At 30.5% G+C, this 16,461-nt stretch overlaps 1 protein-coding gene across 2 annotated transcripts in view; it reads right to left on the reverse strand.

Moving 5' to 3' along the window:
• LOC106647639 (proliferation-associated protein 2G4) overlaps positions 1–16,461 on the reverse strand; it is a 309,719-nt gene that overhangs the window by 77,826 nt on the left and 215,432 nt on the right. For both annotated transcript variants that reach the window (XM_089590024.1, XM_089590023.1), the window contains one exon: positions 3,651–3,899. In XM_089590024.1, coding sequence (XP_089446150.1) covers positions 3,651–3,899 — 249 coding nt within the window. The remainder of the gene's footprint in view (positions 1–3,650; positions 3,900–16,461) is intronic.

Raw genomic sequence — 16,461 nt, forward strand, 5'->3', positions numbered from 1 at the left:
CCCAACCCTTAATGGCCAACTGCTCTAGATCGGCGATACTATTAAGCTACTTGAAGTCACTCTTGACTATACCTTTTCTTGAGACCCTTTTGCTGCTGAAACCTCTCAAAAGAGTTATGTTGCCCTCGCACGTCTTCGGAGATGCCGTGATGCCTTGCCCCGTTCAATTCACCTGAATATAGTTAGTGCCCTCGTGTTTCCTTACTTTGATTCCTATTCCGGTATTGCGTTGAACTTACCAGGGGTTTTGGTCACTAAGTTGTCACGTTGCAGAAATGCTGCCTTGAGATTTGTCTCTGATGTTGGTCGTTCCGAACATATCACCCCTGTATACAGAGCACTACGTATACTGCCTTTTACTGAGCGACGTTTGTACCTTTCGTTATGCCTCTTGGTCTCAGTTTTGCGATGTGGCCTGCCGGAACACCTTGCTAAACAACTCCAGTTTAGGCCTTTTGGAGCTGGTGGCTCTCTTCGTCGCTCCCAGTTTGATTTGGTGATCCCGTATGCTAGCACCTCTTACTATCAAAATGCGTTCCGTGTGGCTGATCCACGACTGTGGAATGGTCTCCCGCATGATCTGCACCGATGCTATGATCGGCCCTGTTACAGGTACTTCATTGAGAAGACGTTTGGTCACCTGTAGCTTATGATGGTTTCGCTCATGATGCGTTACTATATACTAAGTTGTTATGTTTTCATTTTTGATTTTTGTTTTCTTTTTCTTATAATACATATTTTTTTTGAATATGTGTATGTAGATATATGTATATATGTGCGTATGTATATGTACATATTTGTATTTTCTTTTTTTTTGTGTTCATTTTTTTTATTTTTGTTATATCTTTGTTTAGCATTTAATAATGTGAATTTTGTTAGGCTAGTGCCATTGTATTGGCTGAGTCATTTTGTTTTTATAACAAATACACTATGCCTTGGCGTTGTAGGACCTTGAGTCCATTGTCGATTAAATAAATTCAACTCAACTCAACTCAACTCTCTCTCTTAAGCCAAGCTTTGGTTGATTGGGCCTGGCAGGCAACAGGAGGTGAAAAAAAGCACGCGTAGTTCAATAGTTAGAGTTTAACTAAGCGTATATTAAAGTTATTTCTTAAAATAATCCATTTGATTATATCCTACATGTTATTGAAAAAATACATTTTTATCCTCTTCACACTTTGCTCAAAAAACAAAGTATTATCAACAAAGCAAAACGCAGTATCACTAGATAAGCAAATAAATAGATTACAGTGTTCAATTTTCTTTACCTCCACTTCCCTGTTGACCTGACCGTTCATAACTCAAATAGAGAGAGAGAGAGAGGTAGTACCTACACTTGGTCGCCGTATGTCACGCTCTCAACCACCTGCATGCTCAGGCCAGTAGTATACGCTTTAAAGTAGGTAATATATATTCTCTTCGCCGTGTATTGATATTCTTCCTCATTTTCGTAGTTTATATGTTAATGAATAAAAAAAATAAAAAAATAAACATAATTCAGAATTGGCTTTTTTCTAACCTATAAAATTTTGTATCAGTAAATAAACTCTTTTTAATATAAAAAATAAGAAGTGAAGATTATTGAGGGGGTAAGAATTAAATACTTTTTCATTATAGATAATCAAATACGACAGGGTTCAATAATATACTCTTTAATGTTTCACGTCTGTTGGGAGTTCCGGGCCCCACACCTGTTTTTTTTTTTTTTTTTTTTTTATTTATTTATTTTTTTTTTGTAGCTTTCGTATTAACTAGCCAGTATTCAATTTTTTGCGAAAACTTACACTATTTTGGAAAACAAAAAACGCAAACTTTATTTAATGTTAAACAATGGAAGAGGCTTTTTTGTATTGACAATATTATCTATTTGACAAAAAATTTGAAATATGTGAGGATTATGAACTTTTACGAAATTTCAATATAAAAAATTGCGAAGACACCGAACTCTTACATATTTTAAACTGTTTTTTACGATTTGAACTTTATATTCAGTATACTACTGGTCAAAACAATTCAGAGGCTGATTGTTTTCCATAAAATCTAGTCTTATCTGTAGAAAATAATATTAATTAATTAAAAATAAAGATAGTGAATTTTGTAAGATTGAAAAATATTTTTATCAATCAAAAAAATATAATTTATGTTGAATATTGCACAAAGATAATATTTTATATAATACCTAAAATAAGAATGAGAAAATACATTTAACAGAAAAATAAGGTACAACCGTACTGAAACAACAACAGTGAAAGTCAGCAAAAAGCGAGAGTCCCAGGAAGCGAAAAATATTTTTATCAATCAAAAAAATATAATTTATGTTGAACATTGCACAAAGATAATATTTTATATAATACCTTAAATAAGAATGAGAAAATACATTTAACAGAAAAATAAGGTACAACCGTACTGAAACAACAACAGTGAAAGTCAGCAAAAAGCGAGAGTCCCAGGAAGCGGTCGATATTGACTAGTAGGCTTATACCGTATATTTTTGTCTTTCTGTCCTTCTCCTGTGGCTCTGCCAAAACCAAGCGAATAAATATATCACAAATAACTCTAGAAACTTCTCTTGTATCACTTAAAAGCTAGTAAGATCTAATAAACAACAAGTTTAACTTGAATTTGGAGCCTTTGTATTCGGTGTGTCATTATATGAATGCAGAAAGGATGACTTTTAGGGTCGTACCCTGAAATTCATCTTTTTATCTACATATTTGACACCTATTTCCCTTTAAAACAAAACATGATACTACATAATTACAAGTAAAATGATTGGTGAATCATCGAAAAGACGGCAACTGGAGCAAAGATTACTCGTCAAACAGAGTAACCGTTACAAATAACAGATTTGTCAATGTTAATGACTGGATTTCTGTTTTTTTAAATTGAATTGTTAGATTTCTTATAATTTTTCCTTGTTTCATGTAATAGCATAAATTTTTTATGAGAACAGTTGATGTTAATATCTGATAACATATTCCCTCTTACATTTAAAAAAATAATGACAAATTCAAACGTAAGTTCGCAGATTTTTTTGAAATATAACAGTCTACGTGAATAACCAAAAAGTTTATGGTGTTTAAAGATATCATAATTTACTAAAAAAATTTTATAGAACTTTGTTACAAGTTAAACAATTTTTTTTTTAAATTATTGTAATTAAGATTCTAAGAAATAAGATTTTGCTGATTTTTTAGCACGTTACTTTAGAGCTACACATGTATGACATTTCACAATCAAGTTTAAAAATTTGTAGGAACTCAAGCTTGTCAAAATGAAATGTAAAGAGAAAGTAAAGGAAAGGAAAGAAATGGATTTGTTTTGTTCTCGATCACTAGCTGGACTCTTCAGCGTGACGCGCTAACAATTTTAAACACAACTTAACAAGCTTAAAATGTTGGGTTCTTATAAATGTACAAATGTGTATTGCGCACATGCACGTTATCATGTACAACTTTTAAGTAATCAGCTAAAAATTGAGTGCATCTCATTTTTTTATTGAAAATATTACGACCTATAATGTTGTTAACAGTATTTCTATTGTACAAATTACTAGTATAATATTTTTTGTTCTTATTATTTTTATTATTGCTGACCATTGTTATCATCATCATTATTATTATAAATATTGTTGTTATAATTATCATTACCTGAAAAGGTTCTATTAGCCTACGGTTAACACATTCGACAACAGCCATTTTTGCTTTTTTTTCATCTTCAAAACTACGTAAATTAAATGGCATCAAGCCATGCTCATGTGAGACTGCAGAGTAAAACATTCTTGATGCTTTTAATTTTAGTTGATAATTTTCTTCAGTCTTTTTATAAATAGTTACTCTGGTATCTTGCTCTTTTCCTACTCCTTCACCAGTACTAACTAAGACATCCATTGCATAGACCTGAAAAATCGAATTAAAATTATAATGATTAAGATAATGAGAGAGAAAATCTAGAAGCTATGGAAAATAAACATTAGCTACTACTTATATGTTATACTATGTATTTGTGTATTGGAGCACTTGATAAAAATGAGTGAATACAAAAAATTTATTAAAGAGGAAAACAAAAAATTTTGTCAACAGTTTAATGTGCTGCAGGGACCTATAGTACATCGGAGGGTCAATATGACATGTCATAAGCTCAGCTTATTTCTTGGTTCAAGCAAATTACATGAGAAAAAACTGGTGTAAGGAATATTACAGACCATAAAGCTTTTTATAATTAAGACTATTTCGGATTTAAAAAGTTCTTATCCAATTTTTTTCTTCAGTCTTCATCATTTCTGATTTGATATAGTTCTTTGATAACAGCTTTGATGGATTAGTGGGTAGTATGCAAGTTTCTTGATTAGAAAAACTCAAAACATTGAGTTTGAAAACTGTCAAAAAATATCGATACTTTTTTTATCGGGCTTCTTTGATGAAATAAGTACTTTAAAGGTCGAAAAACAATTTTCATGAAGTTCAGTAAATTTTTGTAGACCATGCTTGGACCTCTAGAGGCTTTTATCAATGTTATTTAAGTATAAGTTTAATGGTTAACTCAGCAAAAAACGAATTCCTTCAAATAACTTTTTTAACTATTAAATTATCATTACGAAATTATTTTATAATGATCAATTGAGGCGACATTTTTATATTGATACTTTGTGTGTCAAGAAAAAAAAATTTCTATACGGCTCTGATTTTCATGTGTTACTAAGAGATAAAAAAAAAGAAGTCTGGGAACTAAATAGACATTTTAAACATCTTTAAAATTATCTTTATAAATATTTTACACTAACGATACACTTATTTGTGACGCTTTATCTTCTGACAATAAATGTTGCCACAGCGAAGGCCTCTGTTATAGTCAGATTATGTTGTGGTCGTTGACCATCAGAGAAAAATTTGCATTTCGCTTGTTCCAGAGCTAGAAATTATCATAGACGGCTCAAATTTGGTAAACATTCGGAATTTTGAATGCTTAAGGCAACAAGGAAGTATCCCAGGGTCACAGGCTTTTTTTAAAACTGGTGCTGCCTAAATGCATAAAATAGAATTTTTTTAAAAAAGCTTAATTGATTGCATTCATGACATAAAATCTCATTTGATAAGGGTCTGGGGTTCTTAAACTAAAATTTTTTTTTAATGAACTTATTTATTTTTATTTTATTTTTCATACCTTTTTTAATTGTTTTCTAGTGTAGGCTATTGCATGATTGCATTATAGAATTTACAGTTTCATAAAACGAGACCATGGAAGTGCTTCATGATACTATATAATTAGTTTTGTTCATTGCTACTGTCATTAATACACTATTCACTTTTTCGTAAGGATTTTTTGAAGCTAGTCGTATAAAATCTCAAGTCTTAAGCAATGAATTACTTTAATCAAGTGCTTTATTTCTTGTGTTACTGTACAATTTGACTGCAATACAAATTGGTAGAGGTTTTCTCTACTTTTACCATGCCACTTTTTGGAAGTGTGCTTACTGCATGTTACGGAAAAAGTACACAAATACAACAGACCAGCATGAAGAGAAAAATACTTCATTACCCATTACCTGCTTAATTAGACAGTGGCATGGCCTCTTTACTTGGTCTATATGATGAAGATAGTTTGTGTGTTCAGGCGTTTTTTCACCAATTCAAGACTATTACTGTTGAACTCTAGTTTGGCGTACCTGATTTCACTTGAGGTCTCACGAACAAGTTCGATGCTTGAGCATAAAATGTAAGGTGGGACCCATTTTTAAACGTCACCGTTTTAACTGCCAAAAGAGTAACAAAGGTGAAATTCAAAAAATTGTTCAACCATAGACTAAAAAATTAGGTATTTAATTTTTCTTACTTATTTTCATATCAATATTTAATTTTCTGTTTTTTAAACCTGAAAATTACGAAAAACATAATTTTTATTTAAATTATAACTCTTCTTTCGATAAAAAATATTCCGTGGATTTTTCTTTGATTATTGTAGATGAGAGCATAAATCATTGCAAATTACTTTAACATGTAAAATTCCACTCCCAAATTTATTTTTTTTATAACTGACATCGTATGGAGCCGAGTATTGATGCAGCGTAAATGGATCAATGACTTTTAATAGATTTTTTGGACCAATTTTATGTTCCACACTTTTTCCAAGTCTTATGATTGACTTGTAAAAAAAAGTAAGCATGATGTAGATTTTTTGTTATAGACATTATACAGTCGTACTGTAAAAGACAGTCAGTGGTAGTTTATCGATATGAATTTAATATAAATTGTAGTCATTAGTCTGGGGAGAAGTGTATAGTAAAATAACAAATGAATGTGAGAAGTGTCAATCTGGTATCTTGTACGAAGAGCACTAATAATTAAGAAGACCACAAATTTTGGAACAGAATACATTATTTTACTGAATTGTTAGACTGTACCGTAATGTATAGTTTTGTTGCAAGTGTAACTTTAATAATCTAGGACTAGTATTAGAATAGACTCATTTAACAAGCTAACACAGCTAAGTAATGGTGCCGTTACAAAATTTACATTACGTTTTTTTGGTAATTACTTGCTATTTTTTGCCATAGCAATTTTCGAAAACAATGGTCATGCTGACTTGGAATGGAATTGAAACTAAAGTTAACGTTGCCAACATTATTATTTCAGATCTCTTACAGGTATCGTAACACTTTTTACTCACAAATGTAAGAACGTAAGTATGCACTACATTGAGTAACACACACGACTGTTCAAAAGTACCAGTCAATGACCCTACGAAAACTTAGAGGGAACGCTGTGTCCTTTGTCTAAAAGAGTGCATTAGCGATTTAGAGTTATTGTCAATAAATAATTTATAACAATTTTTGAAGTTCTTCGTGTCAAGCATTCTACTTACGTTATCATGATAAATATGTATATAAAGCACTTCTGAGAACAGTTTTATAAACTTATTATTCTCGACGTCTAAAATATTTACATTGGCAAAGTCAAAGGTTTGTGAGGGTGATGTCTTTTTCCATATGTTGCACTAATGCTGACTTATCTCTTAAATGCCTTTGTGCTCATATATTCTTGTTTTTAGACTCCTAGAAGACTATCCTATGTAACAAGCTTGGTTATAGTTAGAATTTTTTTTGTAAGCTACATTATTTCTGTTATTATTGTTAAATGAGTCTTTTCCTAATTTAATAAATTTTGACAATTCGTCAATACCTTTAAAAACAACAACCATTCTGTTCTCATAAAAAAATATTCTTAATAACCGGAACAAAATTTATAAAAAGGGCAATACTATTCGTTTAGCGTTATTGTTCTTTCAACCTAGAGCTATTTTATTAGAAGGATTCTTGATGTTTAATAATCTTTTTTTTAAACGTTTATCGATGAATTGAAGAGTGTGGCAATTGAAATGAAATTAATTTTCTTGACCTAAAACTGTTATCAGCTGCAAATTGATGAAGAAAACTTGCATCTCGTAATTATTATTATCATATACTTTATTCAATCATCAAGAGATGCAACTCTTCTCTCTTAATTCACATTCGTTTACAATATATTTGGGCTTCATGAATTCGTCAAATTACCGGCTTTGTGCACAAGCTTATTATTTTATCTAAAAATAGCTGTGGGATAATTAGGTAATAAAAACTTATGAAAATGATGTAGCCAATAAAACCGCAAATCCGTCTAATGAACTAAACTTCTTTGAACTGATTATGAACACTGAAGTACATTTTAGTAGACCTGAGATGCAAATTTGCAGCTGATTGAAGTAAGTTTGATTAATCTTTTAAGGCATTCGTTTTAAAGATCTTCACATAGTTTTTGTTAAAATAAACATAAAATTAGTAATTAATGGAAATCAATCAAAGTAAGATCATCGGTAAATTGAAACTTCCATTTCTGACCATGGGCCCCAAGTGCAACTGTCGCTTTGTGCCCGTGGGCACAAAATTGCACTTTGGGCCCTCAATAAGAAAAACATTATACGCGACCGGGCACCAACATAAACAATCGCGCCCTTCCGGCGCTCATGTTAGTACTTTGTGCCCTAGTGACGTAATGTACCAGTAATATACTAAATGCCTTAAATGTATAGTAGAATATGGTATACTTACGCATATGTTGAAAATTTATTTTTCCAATGTAGTATTTGGGTGACCTTGCTCAAAATTTTACAAAAAAAAAAAAAAAAAAAAAAAATTAATTACTTTTAATAAATTACAAAATCAGTATAAAATGACGTAGTTTGGTGTTAAAAATGCATTATAACACAATACTTTCATTGATTATTGTTTACGCAGAGATATTTTATGAGACTGTTATAAACAATGCACATTACAAACTAGATAAGAAGCTGCAGAGGTTTAATTTTTCACAAACAATCCTGACATAGAGTTTGCGATAAGTATAATTTTTTTGTAGTATATGTAAATATTTCCAACAATATAGTAGAACTGGAAACTATAATAACATTCATAATGTATGGCTCATAAATGTCATATATATGTCTTTATTTTGAAAAAAAGACTCACTTTTTCAGTTTTTAAGTAAAAATACTTTAAAGGTGCTCAGGCATACTCCTAAAATAGTATACAAACCTTAACAAATATTGAAAATTCCTAACTGGAACTTCTTAGATCTGAAAATTCGTTAATGCTTCCAAGACTGACAGCGCCATAGGTCAGTAACTTAAAATTCTTTTAAGTAATTAAACACAATTCATTAATTTACTCAAAAAAATTCAATACGAGGTAAGTGTGTGTGAAAGCTTATTTTTTATGAATAAAACGATTAAATTTCTCGCTATTAAGGAGTAAATGCTATTGGTTTTTCATTTTTGTCTTGTCATAGGTGTGTTATATAGTACAGAAATAGCATATTATGAAAAAAATTCTCTTTCAATTTTTTCATTCTTGAAAACCAAAAGAAACAAACCATGTTTTTCAAGATAACATATTCAGTAGACACTATAAGTAATACTTGAAGAGGATTTTTACACATATATTCATAATTGAAATAGTTGTAAGCCCTTTTTCTTTTTATTTCTTTTGTTTTCATGCATTTTTTTATCATAGTTTGAAGTCAACTAATATTTAATGTGACTTTTTTTCTTAACTGAAATAAAAAGCGCTGATAAAATATGTAATTTTAAGAGACAGAGCACTATAGTTGTTAATTTTTTTGTATACTTAGACAATGTTTTAGTGAAAAAAATGCTTAAAAAATGAGATACGACTAAAAGAGTACAAGATAATACTTGCCTTTCAAAAGAGTGCATGCGTTAACATGCTCTTAATAATTTTAAATCAATGTACTGATTAGATACACACAATTATAAATCACTGCTATTTTTGACTACTTTTTTGATTTAAAAAAAAAAAGTTGTGGGTGTTGAAAAGCTAAATAAGCTTTTGAACTTAATTTAATGCTATAATAGTACAACACTCACCAAGGTTCGAGAAAAATGCCTGTGATGTTAGAAATTATTAACTTTTTTCCCTAGGTGAAACTATTTTTTAGTACATATGAACTTACTCTGATGCCGTAATTAACGATGTTTTTTTTTTTTTTTTACAAAATTTATTAAAAATATAATAATTTCAATGATTTTTTCCTACCTCGGGCGTTTTTGAGAGTCACGAGTGATCTCGGTAGAAAAAGTTGGATTTGCACCTAGTGCACATCCAATCAGGGCAATCACAAGGAGTCCCTCGAGCTTGGTGTTTGCCCTGGTGACATGCGCTACCAGGTACGAAGACTACTTTTTATAGTGATAAAATTAATTCAACTTGCCTTTAATGTTGACAGTTTTTTTCTGGATTTGTTTGATGTATATATTAGTTAATAGTCATTAGAATATAACTTTATTATCGTTAAAATTTTTAATCGTACACAACTTTTGTGTCTCTTTTTCTAACAAAAAACAATTTTGTACGTGTAGTCATGTTTCTATTTTTACGTAAATGAGTGTCAAGGGCTATATTCAAACCTAAATTTAATCCTTTAAGTTGATAGTAGTTTTTGCACCTTGTAATGCATGTCACCAAGGCCAGCATCAGGCTCAAGCGACTCCTTGTGCTTGCCTGGCTAGATTTTCTAAAGACGCCTCAGGTAGAAAATAGCAGTTTTCATATCTGGTGGCGCATGTCGCCAGGAAGAGCACCAGGCTAAAGGGACCTGTGAAAAAGGGCCTGAGGGACTCCTTGTGCCTGGCCTGGTTGGATGCGCATTAGGTGCAAACCTTTTTTTCCTGCCAAGTGCACACCTGATTTTTTAATTCTCTTGAGATCATTGCAAATAAAGAAAAATAATTTTTCAGAACATTTTTATATATTTTATATCGAGTATTTTTTCAATTTACAATTTTTTTTTATAAAAACAAAATTAATTTTTATACTTCTCGGAGACATTTTTTAAACTAAACTGCAAAAAAAGACCGAAAAAGTTTAGACTAGTTAAATTCTATTTTACAATAAATTATTCATTGAATCAGTAGTAAATTAACATAAAACCAACATTGTTTTTCAAAAATAGTTATTTAAAAAAAAACCAATTTCTTAGCAAAAAATTTTCAGTACTAAAAAATAAATTTTAGCAGCAAATAGACGACAAATTGGGTACACAGTGTAGATTTAGTCCTAACCAGCTAAAGCGACAAATTATTCAATGTGGCAACAAATTATAGTGCTTATTAAAGTGGGAGGTACAACTTAGTAAATCAAGCTTTATATACCTGTAAAAAATATGTAGGGTCTGCATTTAACCACATACTACGCGTTTTTTAAACTAAGTTGCATTTGTGCACTTAAAAATCTGAAAAATTACAACTTACAAAAACTATTGTTTTAAGCACTAACTTTCTTTCCATGTTTTAAAATTTAGAATCATTAAGAATTTATAGTTATAAAATTTTCTGAGTTATGAAAAAAAATTAATGATAAATTGATGAAAATAAATAAGTTTAAGTAATATCACTTGTTGTAAAGAAGGTATTTTTATTACCTAAAAAAGCCCATTTTCAGTGAATGAAGTGATTTGTTACCTGCATTATAAACTAAGATTTATGTACATTAGTGAAATACCACAGCGGTAAAGGACTTGATGCTACACATTTTTTAACTTCAATGTTTCGTTTAATATGTTTAGCTAAAATGTTGTGTTCGTTGATTTTCATTTTTCTGTAGTGCTTGCCTAAAAAACCGCTAGCTTTAGAAAAATAACTTTTTTGACTGTAGGGTTGTACTTCGATCAAGGAAATTAATATAACTCCCGAAAGTTTTATGGGATAAAATTATCTTAGCTTGTTCTTTACTTAATGGAACCATTTTATTTGGACTTCTATAAAAACACTTTGGTCAGTTGCATTAGTAGAAATTATTACTATATTAAAATCATACTCAAGAAAGTGATCCACAGTACTATTTGTGACTTGAAGATATTAAGTAATCTCATCAGGCTTATCAACGGATGTAATCGTAGGAAGAGGTTTCATTTCAGTACATGAAATTAATGTTTCTCTTTTCTTTTCCAATACTTCAATTTAAATTTATATTTGATCTTGCACAGATGTTTTATACTTATGGCAAAACAGGTTAACGCGTATGGTGGGCAAGGTCGAACGTGGTCGTACGTGGTAACGTGGTAACAACCTAAGAAAAAGTACAACTTCAGAAGAATAACGAAGATGGTGCGTATGCTATTTTCATGTCAGTTTGTGTGTTTTGATAAATTAAGTAAGGTAGTTTACGGAGCAGTCACCATTCACAATATTAGCTTTCGTGTAGCAGTTCTCATATAATTAATCAAATTTATCGTCCTTTATCATGTCATCAAGTATGATGCTTTGTCAACCCCTTCACTTCTTGACACTATTAGGAGATTAATGACGACTCCTTTTTTTAAACAAGTGATAAATTATGATTTAAAGATTGTTGCAATGATCATTTGTAATTTAACGATGTTACGCATCGAAGTAGTTATGTGACTCTAATGCTTGTCGGTAAATTAGAAATTCATACGACCAATAGTATACAAGTGAATGTTGATACATCTAAATCATTGTATCAAGTGGTGCATATGCATAGATGGCGGCACTTTCGATACAAGCACTCTATATCCTCTATACATGCCCTTTTTTCAATGTCCAATATACTTAAGACTCATACTAAACCACATAGTTTCTTTTTCAAGAAAATTTTCTTAAGAAATAAATAAGAATGAGAAAAATATCCTCCCCGGGTGCATATAAAACACACAACCCCCTGTTTACTAGACAGTTGCTCTACCATTTAAGCTACCGAGGAGCTGTACATTCACTCGCACGAGCTTAGGTGGAAGACAGCTCGAAAAATGAAGAATAAGAAACTTATCTAAACTTACGGTGTGAGTGAATGAACAGCTCCTCAGTAGCTCAAGTGGTAGAGCAACTGTCTTGTAAACAGGAGGTTGTGTGCTCGATATGCACCCAGGGAGGATATTTTTCTCATTCTTATTTATTTCTTAAGAAAATTTTCTGAAAAAGAAACTATATGGTTTAGTATTATGAGTCTTAAGTATATTGGATATTGAAAAAAGGCATGTATGAAGGATATAGAGTGCTTGAATTGAAAAAGCCGCCATCTATGCTTATGCAACTCTTGATACAATGATTTAGATGTATCAACATTCGCTTGTATACTATTTGTCGTATGAATTTCTAATTTACCGACACGCATTAGAGTCACATAACTACTTTATCGAGCTTAGGTGAAAGACAGCTCTAAAAATTAAGAATGAGAAACTTTCAAGGTGCGAGTGAATGTACAGCTCCTCGGTAGGTCAAGTGGTAGAGCAACTGTCTAGTAAACAGGAGGTTGTGTGTTTGGTTCGCACCCGGAGAGGATATTTTTCTCATTCTTATTTATTTCTTAAGAAAATTTTTTTGAAAAAGAGACCATGTCGTTTAGTATTATGAATCTTAGGTATATTGGATATTGAAAAAAGGGCATGTATGGAGGATATAGAGTGCTTGTATTGAAAGTCCGCTATCTATGCATATGCACCTCTTGATACAATGATTTAGATGTATCAACAGTCGCTTGTATACTATTGGTCGTATGAATTTCCGATACTACACATTGTCCACAAAGAATCATTTATATTGAAAAATGTCAAAGTCAGTGGTAAAGTGATGTCAAAGAACTAGGACGCCGCACATACTGTTTCAGTAGTATTTTAGTATGTTATACATGGACCTATCAAAAAGTGTTAGTGTATGCTAAATCTCTATTCTTATCGTCTTATTCTTTTTTCTTTAATTGTACTTCTATAGGTACGTTATACACAAAAATTAATAAATAATTTCAAATTATCTCCTTTGAACAATATTTTTACTATTTTTTACCCCCACTTTCGGGCCCCAGGACAGAGGGAAAAGTGGCGCACGGAGATTTGTTATTATTATTAATTAATTTTATTTCTAGAAAGAAAAAAAAAAAATCCTTTTTACTGGCTTAATTGCACGACTTCTTGCATACTAGCTGAGCATATTATTTCCTTGGACGTAAGCTGTCTTACATACTTTGGATACCTGTAATTATTCTTATTGTCCGGTAGCAAGCAAGGTGCTGCCCTCACCTGGGTCCTCAAGCCCACGTAAATTTTTAAGGAGGACAAATTAGTTCAGTGGCCACCACGGGCGAACTCCCGTGCCCGCTTCCATACAACTGCGTTTTAAAATGATTACTAGCACCAGCCCTCCCCTCCAACGACTTGCACCTAGCCAATAGTGTGGTCCAAAGTTATTGGTAGTTAGGGTATTCATTGAGTATTAACAATTAATTTTTTTTAAAATATTTTATGTATTATATACGTCGATAAGTTGTTTGCTCAATTAAACAATTTCTTTTTTAATTAAAAAAAATGTCTTTTAGTAGCAGCTTTTTTATGTAATAATAAAAATGAGCTTCAGTTTAACTAATTTTTTTTTAATTTTAACATAAATCAGTAAGTAATTGTTAATACAACTTGTCCATATTTTTTTATTTTTTTAAGCAGTTTTACATTTTTTTCCTCTTTTTTAATTATGGTTTATTTTTACAAGCTTCTATGAAAAAATTTTTCGATTTTTATTGCGTCTTAGTCTTTCAAAACTTTTTTTTTCGTTACTAAGATTATTTTTGAGTTAAGAACGTTCATCACAGTTATCGGGGAAAGTATAGAGAGATAAGCGCAAATATGCAGTAACGCTTGCAATTCTTTGGGTGATATTTTACTAATATATAAAGCAAAGTCGCTAAAACCGTTGTAATCGCTAACCACGGAAACTACTCAACCGATTTTGCTGAATATGGATATACCCGTAGGTCTGTTTTTACTTATTTTTAAGCTCTTTTCTTCTTATTTTATTAAAAAACAACTTTCGGATCTATCTAAAAAATAAATATAATTATTTAATAGTACTCTATCATACAAAAAAATCGAAAGATTGTAACAGATCATTCCCTTATGAATGCATTTACGCATGATTTTTTTAAAAGTTTTATGTTAAAGTGAAATTTTTTTTTTTTTTATTAAACATGTAAAAACAAAAGAGTTACTTTTATTCCTACTCGACTGTTATACATAAAATAATATTGTATTTGTAATCCATTTCATGTAGAATACATTAATTATCTATTTTATATGAGTTCACAAACAGTTAATGAGAAAAAAGGTTTTTAATTTATTTTCTCTAAATATATATTGTACGTGTTACGCACGCTACTAGTTATAATAATTAGTGTGTGAGCGTATGTGAAGTTACAAACCCGACGTTAAAAATGTTGTCAGCCTAGAAAGTTGTTTCAAACATATTATTGTTGATAATTTTTTTTTCATTAAATTTTCAAAAATTTATTACTACCACACTTTGTTATCGTATATCCTTATTCCAAAGATAATGTATTGCATCACTTGCGATGTATCGCAGAAGATTATGAACTGTAACATTACATACAGGGTATATGTATATTCGTATATTCATATCTGTTAGAGAAGTATAACTTCATTTTTGGATAATCATGCACCAACGACCACTGATTTTTTTTTTTACTTAAGCGCCTTCTTAGAAGGCCCCTAGTGCAAACTTCCTTTCAAACGACTTACAAGGAAACCTTTTAACATGTGTCCCTGATTTTAATATAAATAATATATGTTGTAGTGGATAAATATTCCTCGTCATTAGAAGCAATTTTGGAAATCGAAAAGCTCATTCTATCCTACTAAAAGTATAATTTACGTATGCAGTGCACTCATGGACGTAACAGCGATGCATACGTGTGTATGTAAAGCAGTGTAGCCAACTTTATTAAACTAACTACATTACCGATGGTAGAATTTTTTTTAGTATAATTAATTTTTAAATAGGTGGCGGACCTCTTGTGACCCATGTGCCTCAGGACATTTAAAGGTACTGCTATTCCTTAAGGTTTAGTGGAACACAATTTCCAAATTTATAATATTTTTGAAGTATGTAACATTATGCTGCCATACCAATTAACTTTTTGAGTGGTTTTTAATGTTCGAAGTTATTTGTGGCTATAGGCATTCTTTGTGTATATAGAAAAAATATTAGTAATTCATATTGAGGATTTTATAAAGGATAAAGAAAATAATGCTTTATAATAGCTAAATATAATTTGAAAATGGGAAGAAAAATCATGCAAAGAGCATGGTCTACTAGTACCAAATTTATTAATTATTTGCGAAGATAATAAAAAAAATGAAAAAATTATAAATTTAATAAATTAAGAGACACATTTTAAGGATAATTTTGTTAAGCTAAATAGTAATGAAAAAAAAATTTTCAAGGAAATGATTAAAAGTGAAACAAAATTATATTTGATTAATGGTCTACAATGTTCTGGAAAAATATTTTTGTATAAAACGTTGATTTATCATTTTTTTTAGTAAAAAAAAGCTATTTTTGTGGCTTGGATTGGAATAGCTTCAATTTTATTACCTTAAGGAATGACAAGTCAGAAAATTTCGATTGTCATTAGATATGACTAACATTGGAAGTTCTTTTTTAGAATAAGAAACTGATAAAAAAAGAATCACGTTAACTAAATGTAGTTGTTTAGGTTATAAAACTTCAATGATTCCAAAAAAAGCTTTAAAAATTCTGGACAAAACTTTAAAAGATTCAAGTAACAATGACTTGACATTTGGTGGAAAATTTTATTTGAGGATGCGATTCTAGGCCAATATTTTCAGTCATCAAGCATTAACGTAAGACCCTTACATTCAATGATGCTATAGAATATTCATTCTTATGGAAAAACTTCAAAATTAAAAAATTGAAAATTTACACAAGTAAAGAATAAGCTTCGTTGTTGTTAAAGATTGGAAATAGAACAATAAAATCGTTTAGCATTTCTTAAGAGTGAAAAGTTAATATCATTTATAAAAAAATTTTTAAAGAAAAGGGTGTCTAAATAATGACCTTAACAAAGTAATTTTAACAACTCACAAT

The sequence above is a fragment of the Copidosoma floridanum genome, unplaced genomic scaffold (genome assembly GCF_036245765.1).
Source record: "Copidosoma floridanum isolate Cflo_tuat_1 unplaced genomic scaffold, Cflo_Japanese_pri ptg000011l, whole genome shotgun sequence".
NCBI lineage: Eukaryota > Metazoa > Arthropoda > Insecta > Hymenoptera > Encyrtidae > Copidosoma > Copidosoma floridanum.